Source organism: Atractosteus spatula, chromosome 23, assembly GCF_055471065.1.
Source record: "Atractosteus spatula isolate fAtrSpa1 chromosome 23, fAtrSpa1.hap1, whole genome shotgun sequence".
NCBI lineage: Eukaryota > Metazoa > Chordata > Actinopteri > Semionotiformes > Lepisosteidae > Atractosteus > Atractosteus spatula.
This window is the reverse complement of record NC_142728.1, coordinates 16,123,426-16,138,965: the sequence shown is the minus strand read 5'-3', so window position 1 is coordinate 16,138,965 and position 15,540 is coordinate 16,123,426. Positions and strand designations below refer to the sequence as shown.

The window sequence follows — 15,540 nt, the reverse complement described above, 5'->3', positions numbered from 1 at the left end:
GCTTGGACTTCCAGATACAAATCCTGCTGTTGGCCGCACAGGGACAAGGAAATTAAGGGTACGAAAAAAAATCAAAGACACAGACAGTCTCCTTCAGCATGAAACAGATAGGAGATCTGTCAGATCATATGCAGCGTAGCCTTGTAATGCTATAATGTCAATACCCAACATAATTCTTATGTTTCATTGACCGTTGCAACGTTTGGATAAAAAGCTTATGTGTAAGAAAAAATGAATGTATCATGGAACAAGGACAAATAATTTTTTCAACGTGTTAGAAGACAGCTACAAAAGTTAAAAGTGCAGAGACATCTCTCAGGAGGTTTAGTTAATCCTTGTCAGTGTAAAACCCTTCAAACCCCCCTGTCACTGAACGTGCTGCACCATTTCCCAGGATGCCTTTCAATGCTTCAGAAGAGTGGTCCAGATTCACACAGCTCAGCCTGACCAACACATGTTTAAACACGTTAGTCCAGAACTACCCACGGCTGGATCTGGAGACCCACAGGTCCATTTGGTTTCTTTTCCTTCTGAGCCTCTAATGACTTAATTGAATCTATGAATCCATGAATACTTAATCACTCTTAACAGCTTAACAACTATTTCTTTAATCCCCGAGGAGTTCAGAGTCACTGTAAGATCTGGGGGCCCTGAGGAGCCCTGTTTCAGTACACAAGTGTGTCCCGAAACCCAGTCATTTACAAGTGCTAAAATCAGGGTGAATGCACACAGCCAGAGACACGTGATCTCGCTAATTCAAACATAAAGACACAGAGGGGAGAATGCTGGAGCATGAGGTGGGTGGCCTCCCCCTGCTTGTCCGGAGAGCAGCAAGGAGTCTCCTCCTTGACAATGCGGGCTCCCGCAGGAGAGGGCTGGGATTTTGGGATGGGAGATTAACCCTCTGACAGTCCCGACCCACCGCGGGCTCAATCTGCCTGCTAACGCACCAGCCCGCTCTGAAAGGAAGCACGATAAAAGCTAAGCAGAAAGAGTGGAGTGTCGGTCCCACTTTGAAACCTGTAATCTAGAAATCTTTAATTAAATTAAAAGGATTTTTTTCTGAAATGGTAGGTTTAAGTTTGGACCTAAAATTGGATGCTCTCCAGGATTAGTCAGATTTAATAGACTTGCTTCTTAGCCCGGGAAGAGAATATCACTGTGCAGAGTGGCTTTTTGGAACAATGTAGCTTTATTCTTATTAACTGCCAGAATGATTTATTTCTTTTTCTAGGTTCTTTTGGGTTCTACTTTTGTTTCTGAAGCACAAAGCCTCGGTGCCTCCATTGAGTTTTCTTTTTGAAGCACAGCTAATCCCTACGATAGTGTGCGCGCGTTTTATTTTGAGATAGCCGAACGAAACTGGATCATGTGCTTGTCGTACGTCCTGCAAGCTCCTCACATGCTGGAGCTATACAGTATCTACGCAGGAAGTTGCAGAGATCGTCCTGTCACTGGGTGCCGAGAGGGTCCTGGCCAAATAATCCCAGCGTTACTATCGGCGATGCTCAGCTAATCAAGCGCCATGCTTTGGGGAGTCCCCCTCTCAGTGGGACAGGTAACCTTATGAAGATTTGACTTTCCACAAGCAGCGGTTACTGTTAGCCGAACGCTCGTGTCCTGATCATCTGGCTCCAGGGCTGATGGCTTCAAAATGACACACGGAAAAGGGAAAGCAGAGATAGAGGGAGCAGGCATACGAGTCCCTTCAGCTCTGAGCGCTGGACAGGACGCAGTCCGAGCTCACACAGCCAGCCTGGGGCTGAGCTTGTCCATTCACTCCGCTCTGCCCTGGGTCGGCACTGCAGAGGAGAAGGCTGATCCCTCATTTCCTCAGGTTCCTCTCTCCACTGCAGTTTATTAGAATAAAAGAGGCCTGCTCACTTAGCAAAGGCCAGGGCATGCACCGAGACTGGATCTCAGCTCCTACAGCCCGTTCAGCTCTGCCAGGCTGGGTCCCTAAGCAGTGTGCATGCAGTGAAGAGTTCTCCCTGAAAGAGGGCAGCGTGCCGTTTCTCCCTTCCCCTGCTGCTTGCTGTGCCGAGATCAGGCTCTTAACGCAGTGCTATATCCAGCGGACACAGCGATGCCTGTACCTACTGAACATGCACCAGGAGTACAGTGTGTACATACAATGTGGTGTTTGATGCAGAAGAACGTCTACGCAGAAGAATAAGTCTCAAAAAGAAAATTAATAAGTAATATTGGATTTGTGAATGGAGGCGGGGATAAATCAAGTGAATAATAATAAGAATATATTCAGTGTCACTCAACCTTCTGATGCCAGGATGTCTTCCTAAATTGTCACAAACTTTAAAGAGTCAAATTTTTTAAATTCAGGACATTTTCTCCTGCTTTTTAATTACTATTCATATAACCTTCAGAGTATAAGGCCAAAATGCAAATGCTATCTGGGAATTACAAAACAGCTACACTGCAGCTCCCTTTAAAATCTAAAAAACTGGAACCCACCTTGCTCTGTACAGACAAGAAGACAGTGGCCTGACCGGGGAATGTTTTGACTATCTTTTAACTACCCTACTGTGTTGAATGTTATTTACATGCCTACAACCACAAACAACATATACAGTACATACATTCCTGTCAATTATTTTTCTAATAAAAATTCTCTTTGAAATGCTATGCAATTGTGAAATAGATCAATTAAACTTAGAGGTATCACCTTTAGAAGGCCACTGTTGTCAATTCTTGTAATTCAATCAGATCAATACTTCTTACAAATACAAGCAGGCACAAATGCGTTTATACATTAATGAAAAAACAGACAATATTTAATACTAATGGGTAATGCTTGGAATCTATCAGATCAATAAAAATGCTTATACAAATTCCAGGCAAAGCACCATTTTTTTAAAATAATTCTAATTAGACAGTAGTGTTATTTTCCAGAAATGTCCTCTGTCCAGCAATGACATTGCTGTTGAAAAAAACCTGAGGGTTGATTTCATTTGCAATTCTAATTAAAGGACACATTTGAATCGGTCATCAGCGGATTTACACACAAAGTTAAATTGCATCCTTATTCCCTCCTGTGAAGTTTGGCAAGCTGCACATACTCATTGAGGCACTCAATCACGACCTGACCGCTAAATCTGCTAATAAAAAAACCTCTGCCTTGTATGACTGAAGTTTTAAGCACTTTAATCACAAGAGAGGGCTTTAACTCTTAATAATTCAGTTCCTTCAGCACAATTCAGGTATAGAACACACACAGCAGAGAAGTGCTCGAACAGGCTCCTCCTCGAGCAGGAAGTGAAGATGGGGAGAGTGACACTGGTGTGCACATGGCTGCCTACCTGCATCTCCGCGTTCAGCCTGGGCATCGACACCGCCCTGCCCTGGCTCTCCAGGCCTGGCTGGCTCTCTCCATTGGCACTGTGGTCCATCTTCTTCATCTCCACCGCCTCCTGAGACACACGGCACGCGGATCAGATCAAGACCACGGCCGCCGCCCCCCCCGGCGCATTTTCACAACATCCCAGGAAATCACCACTGGTGATGAGGTGGTGATGTCTTACAAAGCTGTTCATTTTGATGAAAAACAAACTGAAGCTGCCTGGCGGGAGTCAGGCTGGGTACCTGAGCTCTGGCTGTGTTGGGGATGTCCTCAGACTGCCCCCTCTGAACCGGCCGCTTCTTATTCAGCTGGAACACTTCCTGCGCCTTCTCAGTGACCCAGGAAGGAGATTCTTTGACAGTGGTGTCCTGGCCTGGCCTGGATGCGTGCACACACACAGATGCCCAGCAGGTCAGAATGCGGAGTGGCTCTTCCCAGCTGCTACACACTGCACACACACTACACTGACTACAGCACCTGCACTTTAACTGTGAAGATTTACATATTTGCTAGTGGAAGGACAACGATGCTTTACAAAGGTGTTTTTTTGACAAAAGGTGCACACAGTTAGCCTAAGAAATATTTTTTCTTGTGCAAATCGTTACATTATGTGCAACCTGGTCTTCTGGTTCCTCTCTTTTCTTGGGAATTAATGCTACTTACAAATTGTGAAAGAGAGCACACAGGGGCCCATATCCCACAGGTATGACCTGATGATGTCAGGATAAGAGCAAGACAAAACTGTACGAGCTTCAAAAGCACAAGCTGCCAGGGTGGAGCAGGGCAGGGCGGGGCAGGGAGTGGCACAGCAGGGCAGGGTGGGGCAGGGAGTGGCACAGCAGGGCAGGGCGGGGCAGGGAGGGGCAGGGAGTGGCACGACAGGGCGGGGCAGGGTGCGATATTGCATAGTGTGGCGGGGCAGGGCGGAACAGGGTGTGGCAGAGCGTGGCATGAGAGGATGAAGCAGGGCGGGGCAGGGTGGGGCAGGGCGGGGCAGGGCGGGGCAGGGTCTGACAGGGCATGATGTGGCAGTGCGGGGCGGTCCCCCTGTACTCACACGGCGCCCCCGTTGTTGAGGGAGGTGGTGCTGGCGGGCTGCGGGGGCGGCTTGGTGTTGTTCATGGGCGGCAGCTGGTCCCGCATCAGGGTGAGAGGCAGCATGGGCTTGAAGAGCTCGCTCACCTTGTTCTGAAACGGAGGAACAGACAAGCTGGGAGCCAGAGCGCAGAACATTCCTCACTCTCGGCATCGAGTAAATCCTAATATCCAGGCAATGCCCAGGAGCAAGGCTCCACGACGCGCTTCGGAGAGCGGAGAGCGGACTGGCCACTCTGGATTCCACTCTTCCCCTCGCCGCAGGAATCCCACTGGGGCTCAGGGAGCTCAATCTCAGCAGAGCGAAGCCCTTTACCTTTGGCAGCCCGCCCGCTGTCTGCTGCTGCTGCTGGAGCCGTTTGCTGCGGTTCAGCTTGTAGTAGTCGAAGATCATCAGAGCGGCGTACACCTTCCCCACCGTCAGCTCGTTAGCTACAGGGGGAAAAACACACGACACGTCGCAAACTGCACCCTTCCCCTGCGAGAGTTCAGAGCTCCACGTGTAACAGTAAACCGATTCTGTATGCCTTACCCTTTCATGCACAGGAGCCCCTGTCTGATGTTCACTGTGTGGAAGTGAGCTCAATGTTCTTCTGAAACTATGTTTCTAAGCGTCTATGTTTTCAACTATGAAACTGTTACAGAAAAGGCATGGCAATACTGGATCAATTAGCTACCATCAAAATGAGATGGGCCAACTTGCCTCCTCTCACTTGCAATAGTTCCTATGTTCTCAGCACACTCCACACAGAAAGCATTGCAGTCCAGAATCTAACCCAGATGTGGAGGCAACAATGCTAAACACTATGCTACAATGCTACCTACAACCCTGACCAATCATATATATGATATCAGCTTGTTAATTTTCTTCCATCCATTTTGTTTACCGAGGGGGAGCCGGAGCCTATCACGGCAAACAACGCACTTGGCAGGGTACGCTCTGGACAGGACGCCACTCCATCGCAGCGCGCACACCAACACAGACACATACTCACACCATGGTCAATTTTTCCAGAAGCCAATTAATGTACCAGTGTGGCTATGGACCGTGGAAGAGGACAGGAGCAAGGAGGAAAGCCACATGAACATAGGGAGGACACACAAACTCCACACAGACAGCACAACAGGTCCAGAATTGAACCCTGGGCCCCAGTGCAGCGAGGCAGCATTGCTAACGACTGCCCCCCCCATGCATCCCACTTGTGTTTTCGCTTTGCTTATTTTGCAAAAACAGAGATGCACTTACTAAAACTGTTTTTGTCAATAAACAACATCAAAACAATGTCAACAAAAACAGAGGCAGAGAACATGGCCCAAGTGGCTCAGCTGCCTCAGTTGTGCAGTGACGTCAGGCGGTGTTGCAACAAGTGGAGCTTTTTCACGCTCGGAGAGGCCCAGATGGTGCAAGTGAGGTTCCCTCTGCAGGCCCGGACGAAATCAGCCAAGCTGTGCTGTCCTGGGGACGGGGGCTCCGCCCCAGAGAGCCAGTTAGGGCAGCAGGCCATCGAGATCGGCTGCAGAGGCAGCCACAGCCACGCCTGAGCAACCCACCGCGCTGCAGACACACACCGACTCACACCGCCACAGCCCCACCGTGACAGAATCCAACACAACAGGCTGTCCCACTGTCTGTAGAGCTGACTAATTAAGGACTGCGATGCAAGCTAAACTATGCAGTGCTTGCAAAGTTAAAAACAGAACATATAAATACCGTACGTACGACAGATCTTAACTGGACAGTTAAAATGCTTTTTGGTTTAGCACTAAATATGAAGCTGCTAATCCAAAGGAATGTTCTCAGAACATCAGACACAAAACAAAGCTGGTTGCTCTCAGATCGCAGATCATAATACTGTGTATATACAGTAATTCAAGTATTATAGTACTGTGAAAACAAGTCTACTGCTATTTCTACAAGTCTCACAAAGTGCTTTGATTGCTCAAGAGACTGATAGTGTTGGATCAAAGTTATATTACATTTGAACATTTTAAATGACTAAATACAGTCACAACTGAAACTGGAATTTTGAAGCAGTGTTTTTTCAGGCACTTAGCCCTAGTAAAGCCTTGTGATCCAGAAACCAAACACACGACCATTACAACAGCACATCCTCTGTGTCCTTACGCCTGTGTGGAGTCACCAGCAGGTCCATGGTCTTCTGAGAGAGGTTTGGCCATACGGTGGCGATCTCCTTCTTCAGTTCAGCATCACACAGCTGCTGCTGAATGACCCCTGAGGAGACATGAGGGACTGTCACCCCTCTCCTGGCTCACACTCCTCCTAGTTCCTGTAAAAGTCTTCTCTGAGAAGCTCCGTCCATTAGTGCTCAACAGGAACTGGATAGTTAACTGAAGATAATCTAACAGAAGGAGCCTAGGAGGAAATAGCAAGTTTTTCCAGGCCTTCCAGGGATAATCCTCTCAAGGTCCCAGAAAGAGACACTCAGGAAAGAAAAGAGTTTCACAGGAAGTCTTGAACGCTCACAGTTCGCACGTGTCATTAGGAGAGGAAAGCCCGAGTGCTCAGGCTGCAACTCACACCGTACTAAGGCACTGCTCAAACACAGCAGGCCCGAGTTTCACAATTTTAATGGGTCCAATGGGAATGGATCACAGCAAGGCAAGGTAATTAAAAAAGCAGGATTTACAGTATACAGTGAATAAAAAAACAGGTGCCCGAACATCAAGCACTGAATAGATGACTGAGAATAACGCATGCCAGGGTGCCTCGAGGCGCTGTGGCATTTTAAATATGTGCAGCCGGTGCTCATCTGGGGCACAGGAAGCCTCTCTGTGGTAGTGTGCTTGCCTGCTGTTGGCTTGTCTCTGGGATCTGGAAGCAGAGTGGTCACTCTGTCGTGTATCAGGGCTGGAGCTCTCGGTCCAGATCGGGTCTGTTCTCTCACGCTGAAAGCAGGAGTCTGCCCAGGTGTCCCCTGGTCTCCTGCCCCCTGTGTAGGGTGCCAATGCCTTGCTTTAGAGCAGTGGCTCTTAACCTGCACACGCCCCCAGGGGGAACAAAATGCCCTTTCTGCGGTGCAAGACAAGTCAGATTCTTTTAGAAGGTAAATCATCTAAATCACATACTAAGCACAGGCACTTAAGAACAGCTCCTCTCATCAAGCCTGGGTATCAACATGTCAACTCAGAAAAGTGTATGAAAAAATAACACATAAATATCTGTTTCATCCTATAGTTATGACACATTAGTAGAACTGACGCATGTCGGCGCTTTTTGATCAGGGGTGCGAGAAGACATTTTGAGAAGCAGGGGGGGGGGCAGGCTGCAGTACAGGGTAGGAACCACCAGCTGTGTTCCAGATGTGGAACCCCACATCACCACACTGCGCTCAATCTCAAGACCGAAACGGAAATCCCGCGAGAGCCGTTTTCTACTCCTGCCGTCTTGGTCTCAGATTTCCCTATGTGTCTGGGGAGCCATGAGACATTCCCGCAGGCCACCCGCCATCTTCAGACCTGAGGCGGAGGAGCTCTATGGCACAGCTTGCATCTTTCCCGGACGGCTGCGAAAGCAGGTAACGCCGAGAAACAAAAGCAGAGCAGCGCGAGGCTGGCCGGCTCCTACCTGAGCCCAGTTTGATTTCCAGCGCCGTGCGGATCAGCGCCATCAGCGTGGAGGTGAAGTGCACGGTGTTGTCCTCGGCGATGGGCATGTTCATTTTCACGAGGCGCTGGGCAGGGGGCGGGAAGACAGCAGCGTTAGTGAGCCCGGCGCCTCTCTCTCCGAGCATCACTTCCACACAGCTCCTGGGACAACGTTTTGAGTGCTGATTCACAAGGTAAACTGCCTAAACTCTGCCATCATAATGGTACTGTAGCTCAACTTACCTCATTCTGTCAGTTACTGAACAGTCTACCAGATTAATTGAGGAGAACATCTTTTTTTTGCCACCAACTGCATTAAAGGTGTCATCTTCTTTAACAAACAGATATTTTAATTCAAAAAGTCCGAATTTATTATTTTCTTTGTACTGTATCTTCTTAATGATTGGACAGTTTTATTTTTCAATAAATGAGGAAATGATATCGGATTGCCTAATTAGACCACTTTTCTGAAACAGAAAAAAGAGACTTTTGCAAAAATGTCTATCACACCCCATCATCCTCTACAGTGCACGACGGGTGCTTCTACAGCACACCTGCTCAGGGTCTAACCTGCAGCTACTCTCCAACGCGCCCGGTTTCAGAGCGACTGCCCGAGATTCCTAAACGGGCGAGCCCTTTGTCAGCACTCAAAAGGTTTCCTTCTCAGCACAAAACAAAACAAAGAAATGGAAACGGGCACAAGAACGGGAAAGATCACTTTCAACGTAAACAGCGAATTACTGAGTCACTGTGAGCTCGTGGGAGAGTGACAGGGGGTCAGAGAGAAAGAAAGAACGCACATGGCAATTAACAAGCAGATGAAACCAACTGGAAGGGCCCAACCCTGTGCACCACTGCCACTAATCTAGAACTACAAGCGCCAGTCCTGGTGCCCACAGGAGGCAGGGCAGCTGCACATCACAGACCAATTTTACCTGCACACATAAATTATTTATTTATGCCCAGTAAGCTTTAGAGGTAGCCAAAACAAACCCCGTACACACCTTCCTCAGAAACAAGGGGGCGGGGGTCTGCCAAGCTATTAGTCTTTTTTCATACTGCGACAACCCTGCAGGCACACAGGAGCTTAGAAAGACTCTGCATCACATGGTATGTCTATAAATTAACACCCTCCTAAGTTAGGGTGGGAGTTAAGAGCTCACAAGACTGTAGGACATGGGTCTTTATTTTACATTACTCATTCCGCCTGAAGTTAGACTTCATGGAATGAGAAGATATAAAACAGTGCTTTCTCCTGCAGTGCTTCAGTGCGATGTACTTAGATCTACAGCTGTGTACATATAGTATAGAGTACCAATACTGGTATTTTAAGTAACTGCATTGATATGCTTTACTCAGCTGTTTAGCAGTGCAGTGCAGTATGGGTAGTAGCAGTGGCGCCCCCTGCTGGAGTGACGAGCAGAGTCGGGCCCCCCCGAGCACAGACAGCAGCACACAGACACCCCGCTGTCACGAGCGTGTGTGCACGTTGGGGGGGAAGTGTCAAGCAGACAGGAGAGGAGCAGGGTGCCGTGGCAGAGCGAGGAGCACGCACACATAGACACACAGCCAGCGAGGAGCACACCACAGGCGGTACAGTTGCAGCAGCAACAGCTACACAAGCCAGGGAAGCCATGATCATTACAGGGGAACATCACTGAACAAGGACAGCAGGGGCAAGAGGAAAGGTCACCCATCAGTCAACCAAAAAAATAGCTTTTGCCAGAAGTCAGTACAGCAGAAGGAGAGAGAAAGACGATAACACACCAGACACAAACACCTACACCGGAGACAGTAAACGCACAACAGCAGGAGGTAATAAATATTTCTAGAACAGCAAAAAAAAAAAGGAAACATGCCGTGCTTCACTGCACAGCTACATTTATTGATTTCTGCTTTAATTTAAGATTTAAATCAGGGAATGCAGCCAGACTAGTGTCACTGATTTCAACCTCAGTGCAACCCTGTTAGGTCAGAGACAGGCACTTAAACTTGATGAATTTGAGGAGCTACTAACGAAGCATAGACAGCTCGTTAATTTACAACACTGGCTGCAAATGACTGTTGCTCATCGCAACAGGAGGCTGTTAGATACATAAACCAGACAGGAAAAGGTGTAAAACTGTCCTTGGCCTGCCTCTAAATTTAAAGAAAAAACATATAGAGCTTTGAAACGCTTTCCATTCTCACTGTATTTCAGAAGGAAATGGTTTAGTGACGAAAGAGTCAGTTCAAGCCCAGCTTCTGTGCTCCCAGGGAAAGAGCTCGTGTTTTCTGTGCTCGTTTAAAATGTCTAGCTGAATACCCACCTAACTGGATATGTTATTGTACTGCAGCCTTAAGGTCAGACTATTCAAAGCCAAGTGCAGTGGAGTGCGGAGACAGGTTCACTGTACACCACCAGTAGAAAAGTGTGAAAACACTGGCATGGCAGAGCGCAGAGCTAGGCCAGCCGACAAAGAAATAGAGACAAAGTGGCAGTCCGCCGTTCTCTGGCTACCTTGTAGGCGACTCTCGCTGGACATTTCTTTCCCAGACCTAAAGGTGGGGACATGTGGAGCAGCATCTCATACATATCAAGATATGCGATGCGGCCACTTGAGGAGAGGAGGGAAAGACAGCAAAGGCAAAAGGAATAAATCAAAATCCATGACGATGGGGGTTGAGAAAGAGCAAGAAACAAAAAGGACAAACAGGAGGACGACACAAACAAAACAGAAATCTTTTGTTATTTAGATTTCCAAGAGAGGTGTGAAGCCAGATGCCATTTCTGCCCAGAAAGCAGAAGGTCTGGGAGCAGAGATGGATCTCCGCCTGGCTGCTTTTCTGAAGCTGTCCTGTTCCCAGGGAGCTCTCAACATGGAGTAGTATGGAGCACAGAGCACAGTGGTGGGAAAATGAGTGCGTTGAGTCGAGGATGCCTCCTCCGGCATGCTGAGAGACATCTGCAGGTAACCATGTGGAGCTGGGAGAACAAGGCTTTCGACACGATCGCCCGGTTTCTTAACAAAATGCCCGGAAAAGCACCACGCCCTGCATCGCTCCTGCAGGCATCTTAAAACTGGGCACCGGATCTTTGGATTTGGATCAACCGCCATAACATCTCCATAACATCTAGACAAAAGGTGAACAAACAGATCTATTCTTTCTGCCAAATCAATAAGGCCAAATGCAGGAGTTATCATCTTACGGTCTGAGAGATGCTCACAGGGATTAAAACTGAAGGCGCGGTAAACCATTGGAACAAGATCCACCTAATTCTTTCGGACCTCAGTGTGAACTCTGTTATCCCCTTTGGGCGACACGTTGGGCTGAAGGCTTTGCTCCAGCTCCAGCTCCAGCATGGTGCCCCGCAAGCCTGTTGTTAGACGGGCGGGGAGAGTATGGGCGAGCCACTCATTCACTCTTGCACAGCCAGTCAAGGCTCTGGTCAGTAGTCTGGAGAAGCTGGGAGAATTGATGTCTGGGTTGCAAACCTTATAGGCCACCCTATTAGGGCACTTCTTTCCTAAGCCAAGGGGAGGCGAGATAACACGCAACAAATTGTACATATCCTTATACAGAATCCGGCCGCTGAAAAGAGAACAACCGAGTTTAGAACATGAATATCAAGACAGACTCAGAAGAACACAGGCTGGACCGGGTGAGAGGGGAAGGCTGGCCGACATCATCTGTACCCCCCCCCTTCATCCACTCACACTGAAGTTTCGCACCGTTCAGAAAAGACACTTTCTAAAAAAGCAGAGAGCATCACAGAGGTGCGTAATTCTGCGGTCTGTAAGAACCTGCTTCACCTCTCTCCTCGGCTCTTGGGTGATGGCCCCAAAGGAGAGCACACAGTCCTACTGGCCTCACAATACACTCAGTTCTGCTGTGTTGCAAATGATCCACAATGCCACTCGACCATCCTAACAGAATCATTTCAGCGTCGCAGCATGCACCACCAGCCAAGGAGCTCTGCTGTCAGAACAGGTTAATTTAAATTGCTCTACCTCACTTCTCCAAGGCAGACGGAAATGAGTTGTTATCCTTCCACATTTATCAGGAATAGGGTATCAAAATAGCCGACTCATTTCCTGCAGAACTTAATGAGGCTCGTTAATAATTAGTCATTAATGACTATTTGTCCTGCAGTGTGCAGTATAAATACTTCATGGAGTCCCACCAGCCCTGATCATACCTAAGTGTGAAGAGACGATAGCAGTTGAACGCGTGAGCAGTTGAACTGCAGAAGGATGATCAAAGCTCTTTGATCTTTTTAGCTCCTAGTGACACTAGGCAGTGCCCAGCTCATATTCCTGAACCACAGACATGTGCTCCAGCATACACATCTGTTATGCTATAAATGGTTTCTGTATGTCAGAACTGGTACAAGTTAATAAATAAAAAAAACGAGTCTCTTCACTGTGTCCGAAACGCACAGAGATACAGCCCAGCCACTCCAGGGACATATATCCAGTGAGAAATGTCAAGAACTGTATTTTACAGATGACCAGTATGGGGGGGGGGGGTTCTGTCCTCTCTTTTCTGCTAGCAATGAGTAAAGTTTTTCTGTTGTAATGAGGCCTTGTCACACAGCATTCAGAAGGTATGTTCAAAATGTGCTGCATACAGTTATGATGTTTTTTCTATGCAATCTGCAGCTTCAGTTCTGTGACTGAAATGCAGAAGTCAAGGAGATTTATAGACGTTTCATTTTTAATAAACCATTCCCTGCTGACTGGAACGTCTTGGCACTCAGACTGCATCTGAGCTAACCACGTCTGAAGCACTGACATCCTCATGACAGGATGGCTCATTTCCAGTCTGGTGCTTCTGCATTTAAAAAAAACAAGGTTAAAAATACTTTTTATATGTTGTTACGGGCAGGATGTGATTGATTTTTATTCTCGTATCTTGGATTTGTGTGAGGGGACTCTAGAAGAGCAGAGTGAATGATGCAGTGAGCAATACTATTAGCCTCTACCGGACCTCATCTCCACTGTTCTCCGCTGAGATGTGCCCCAAGGCAGGAAGAGATTCACCAATATCCCAGAGCAGACGGATCAGGACAGTGCGCCCTGTCTGCATCTCTAACCACACAGCAAAGGTTCAGGGGAAAGGCCTGACCCTGCTAGTTTAAAGCAATATCTGAATTAATAAAACACAAAACCGAATTGGACTGAAATCCTTGTCTCACTTTTGGACAGTTTAATTATTGCTGTGTTTTTTTTTCTCTCAGATCAGCCTTCATTTTTTATGTACTCAGCTTTTTAATTAATTAATTTTAATCTACTATTCCCCTGGAGCTCTGTTTTTTAAAAAAAGAGTCTGCTTCTTGTTTCCACAGAGCTACTGTAGATGAAAAACACTGGAAGGTAATAAAATGAACACATTTCTGCTAACATTAGGTTGTCTAAACATGAGATCAGAACCGAACGCAGGTATTTCTCTGGTCATCGTTCAGTAGCAGTCGAGAAGTAGTTTCAGAAAATGCTGGAATAGTGAATCTTGCACCAGGTGAAGGAAGGACACATACCAGGCTGCTGGGTCGTACTCTGCCCAGACGCGGATAAACTCGTCCAGGTGATGAGGCCCCAGTATTGAAGAGTCTCGGGTCAGATACTCAAAGTTGTCCATAATGACGGCCACAAAGAGATTGAGCATCTGATGGAGAGGACAAAGTGTCAGGCTCACACCCGAAAAGCGAACCCCAAGAATATGCAGGCAGTCGCCGGGGTGCAGGGGGAGGAGAACTAAAGGGACTTGGGTAAGAAATCAGAAATAATCAATAAACATGACGTGACTATGCTATGAAGTTTTACAATAATAATAATTCCTTACATTTTATATAGCGCTTTACTGGACACTTCACTCAAAGTGCTTTACAGGTAACTGGGAATCCCACTACCGCCACCAGCGTGCAGCCCCACCTGGATGATGCACCATTCCGCTCCCCACACACCAGCTCTCAGTGGGGAGGAGAGCAGAGTGATGGAGCCAGTTCAGAGATGGGGATTATTAGGAGGCCATGACTGGTAAAGAACAGGGAGAAATTTGGCCAGGACACTGAGGTAACACCCCTACTCTTTTTTTACACACTTAGCAAAGAGCATGAAAATCATTCTACAACTTTCTCATACCTTTAGATCAAATGGAAGAACTTAATACTAAGTGAACTACAATACTCATGTCTTGCAGTAAGACTCTGCAGCTGGTAATATGACATGCAGAGTGACACCTGGCCGCGCCTCTGCTGGCGGGGCGGGAGAGAGTGGCTGCCGGGAGAGGCAGCGCTCACCAGGAAGGAGCAGAGGAAGATGAAGGAGACGAAGTAGAAGTAGGCGAAGTCGCTGCCGCACTCCTTCCCAGTGGAGCCGGAGCGCTCGTCACAGGGCCGGTGGCTCAGGCAGGACAGCATGATCTCGTGCCAGGCCTCCCCCGTGGCGCTCCTGGGGAAGCAGGGGGGAGGGCGTCAGGACGCGCAGGCGGACGGGCGGCGTCAGACACGGGCCCCCCGGTGACGACTGAGCTCCAGCAGCCCGTCCAGCACCAGCGGGAGGCCGAAGCTGCCGCGCATCACCATCTGCACGGACGGCATCTCGAGGGTTAACGCAGCTTCGACAGTGTCCTTGCTCACGGGGGTTCCCAACCAAAAACGGAGTCCTGAGAAGGGGCTGCAATGACTCTTTAATGATGCAATATTTGGAATGATGGAATATGCTTTAAAAGGGCCACGATGAACTTATCCTGCAGTCCAAATACAGCCTGCATACAAAACTAGGTTTTAACCCCAGTGTGTACGTTACGTCTGCTTTTTCTCACAGCTTTATCTCAGCGGGTCTCTAATCTATATGATCATGAAATCAATATGTTTGCTTCTAAAATGTCACCATTGGAGGCTGAGGCTTTCAGCATCTCCACTAATGGCAGTTCAAAGGTTAAACTCAATTTAAAAAGCAGGATTGCCGAGTCCCATAAATCTTAAGTGGCAAAGAGAAACACAAGAAGGTCCTGCTTAGCTTGAGAACTATCAAGTCCTGAGTGTCAGTGCACGTCACTTCATTGTTTTCAATTCTTAATTTCCTTTCTTTTAAAGTCCTTTTAATTCTAGTCAGGGTTTTCTAAATAAAAGATCTCAATATTGCACTTTTAGGGCAATATTAAATATTAGGACAATGTTAAAGTCATCTTGTGCACCATAGCGCTCAAACACAAAGAGGTTAATTTCCCACCATTTCCTTCTCACTCATTCACTGCGGAGTGGAGCAAACAGCTAATTCCATTTGAAATCAAGGACCACAACTGTGCCTTGGTTATGCAATAATTAAAGACTGAGCGTTAAAACCCTTTGTAACAGAAGAAAGTAATTTCAAGTGTCAGTTCACCTCTGCTGTCATCAAGCCAGCTAAAGATACCAGCTGGCTTCACCAAGCGACAATCTGACCCCCGACTCCAGTGACGTGCTCATGAGATAAAGAAAGCATGGTGTGACAACGACA

General features: G+C 47.6%; 1 protein-coding gene across 1 annotated transcript in view; it reads right to left on the bottom strand.

The window, feature by feature from the left end:
• The window catches only part of cacna1ba (calcium voltage-gated channel subunit alpha1 Ba), a 158,861-nt gene that overhangs the window by 10,565 nt on the left and 132,756 nt on the right, over positions 1 to 15,540 (bottom strand). The window contains exons 37-45 of the mRNA XM_088940316.1: positions 14,340 to 14,490; positions 13,578 to 13,705; positions 11,536 to 11,632; positions 8,040 to 8,145; positions 6,579 to 6,686; positions 4,770 to 4,885; positions 4,416 to 4,546; positions 3,601 to 3,736; positions 3,318 to 3,428 (exon numbers count right to left, since the gene is read on the bottom strand). Coding sequence (XP_088796442.1) covers positions 3,318 to 3,428; positions 3,601 to 3,736; positions 4,416 to 4,546; positions 4,770 to 4,885; positions 6,579 to 6,686; positions 8,040 to 8,145; positions 11,536 to 11,632; positions 13,578 to 13,705; positions 14,340 to 14,490 — 1,084 coding nt within the window. The remainder of the gene's footprint in view (positions 1 to 3,317; positions 3,429 to 3,600; positions 3,737 to 4,415; positions 4,547 to 4,769; positions 4,886 to 6,578; positions 6,687 to 8,039; positions 8,146 to 11,535; positions 11,633 to 13,577; positions 13,706 to 14,339; positions 14,491 to 15,540) is intronic.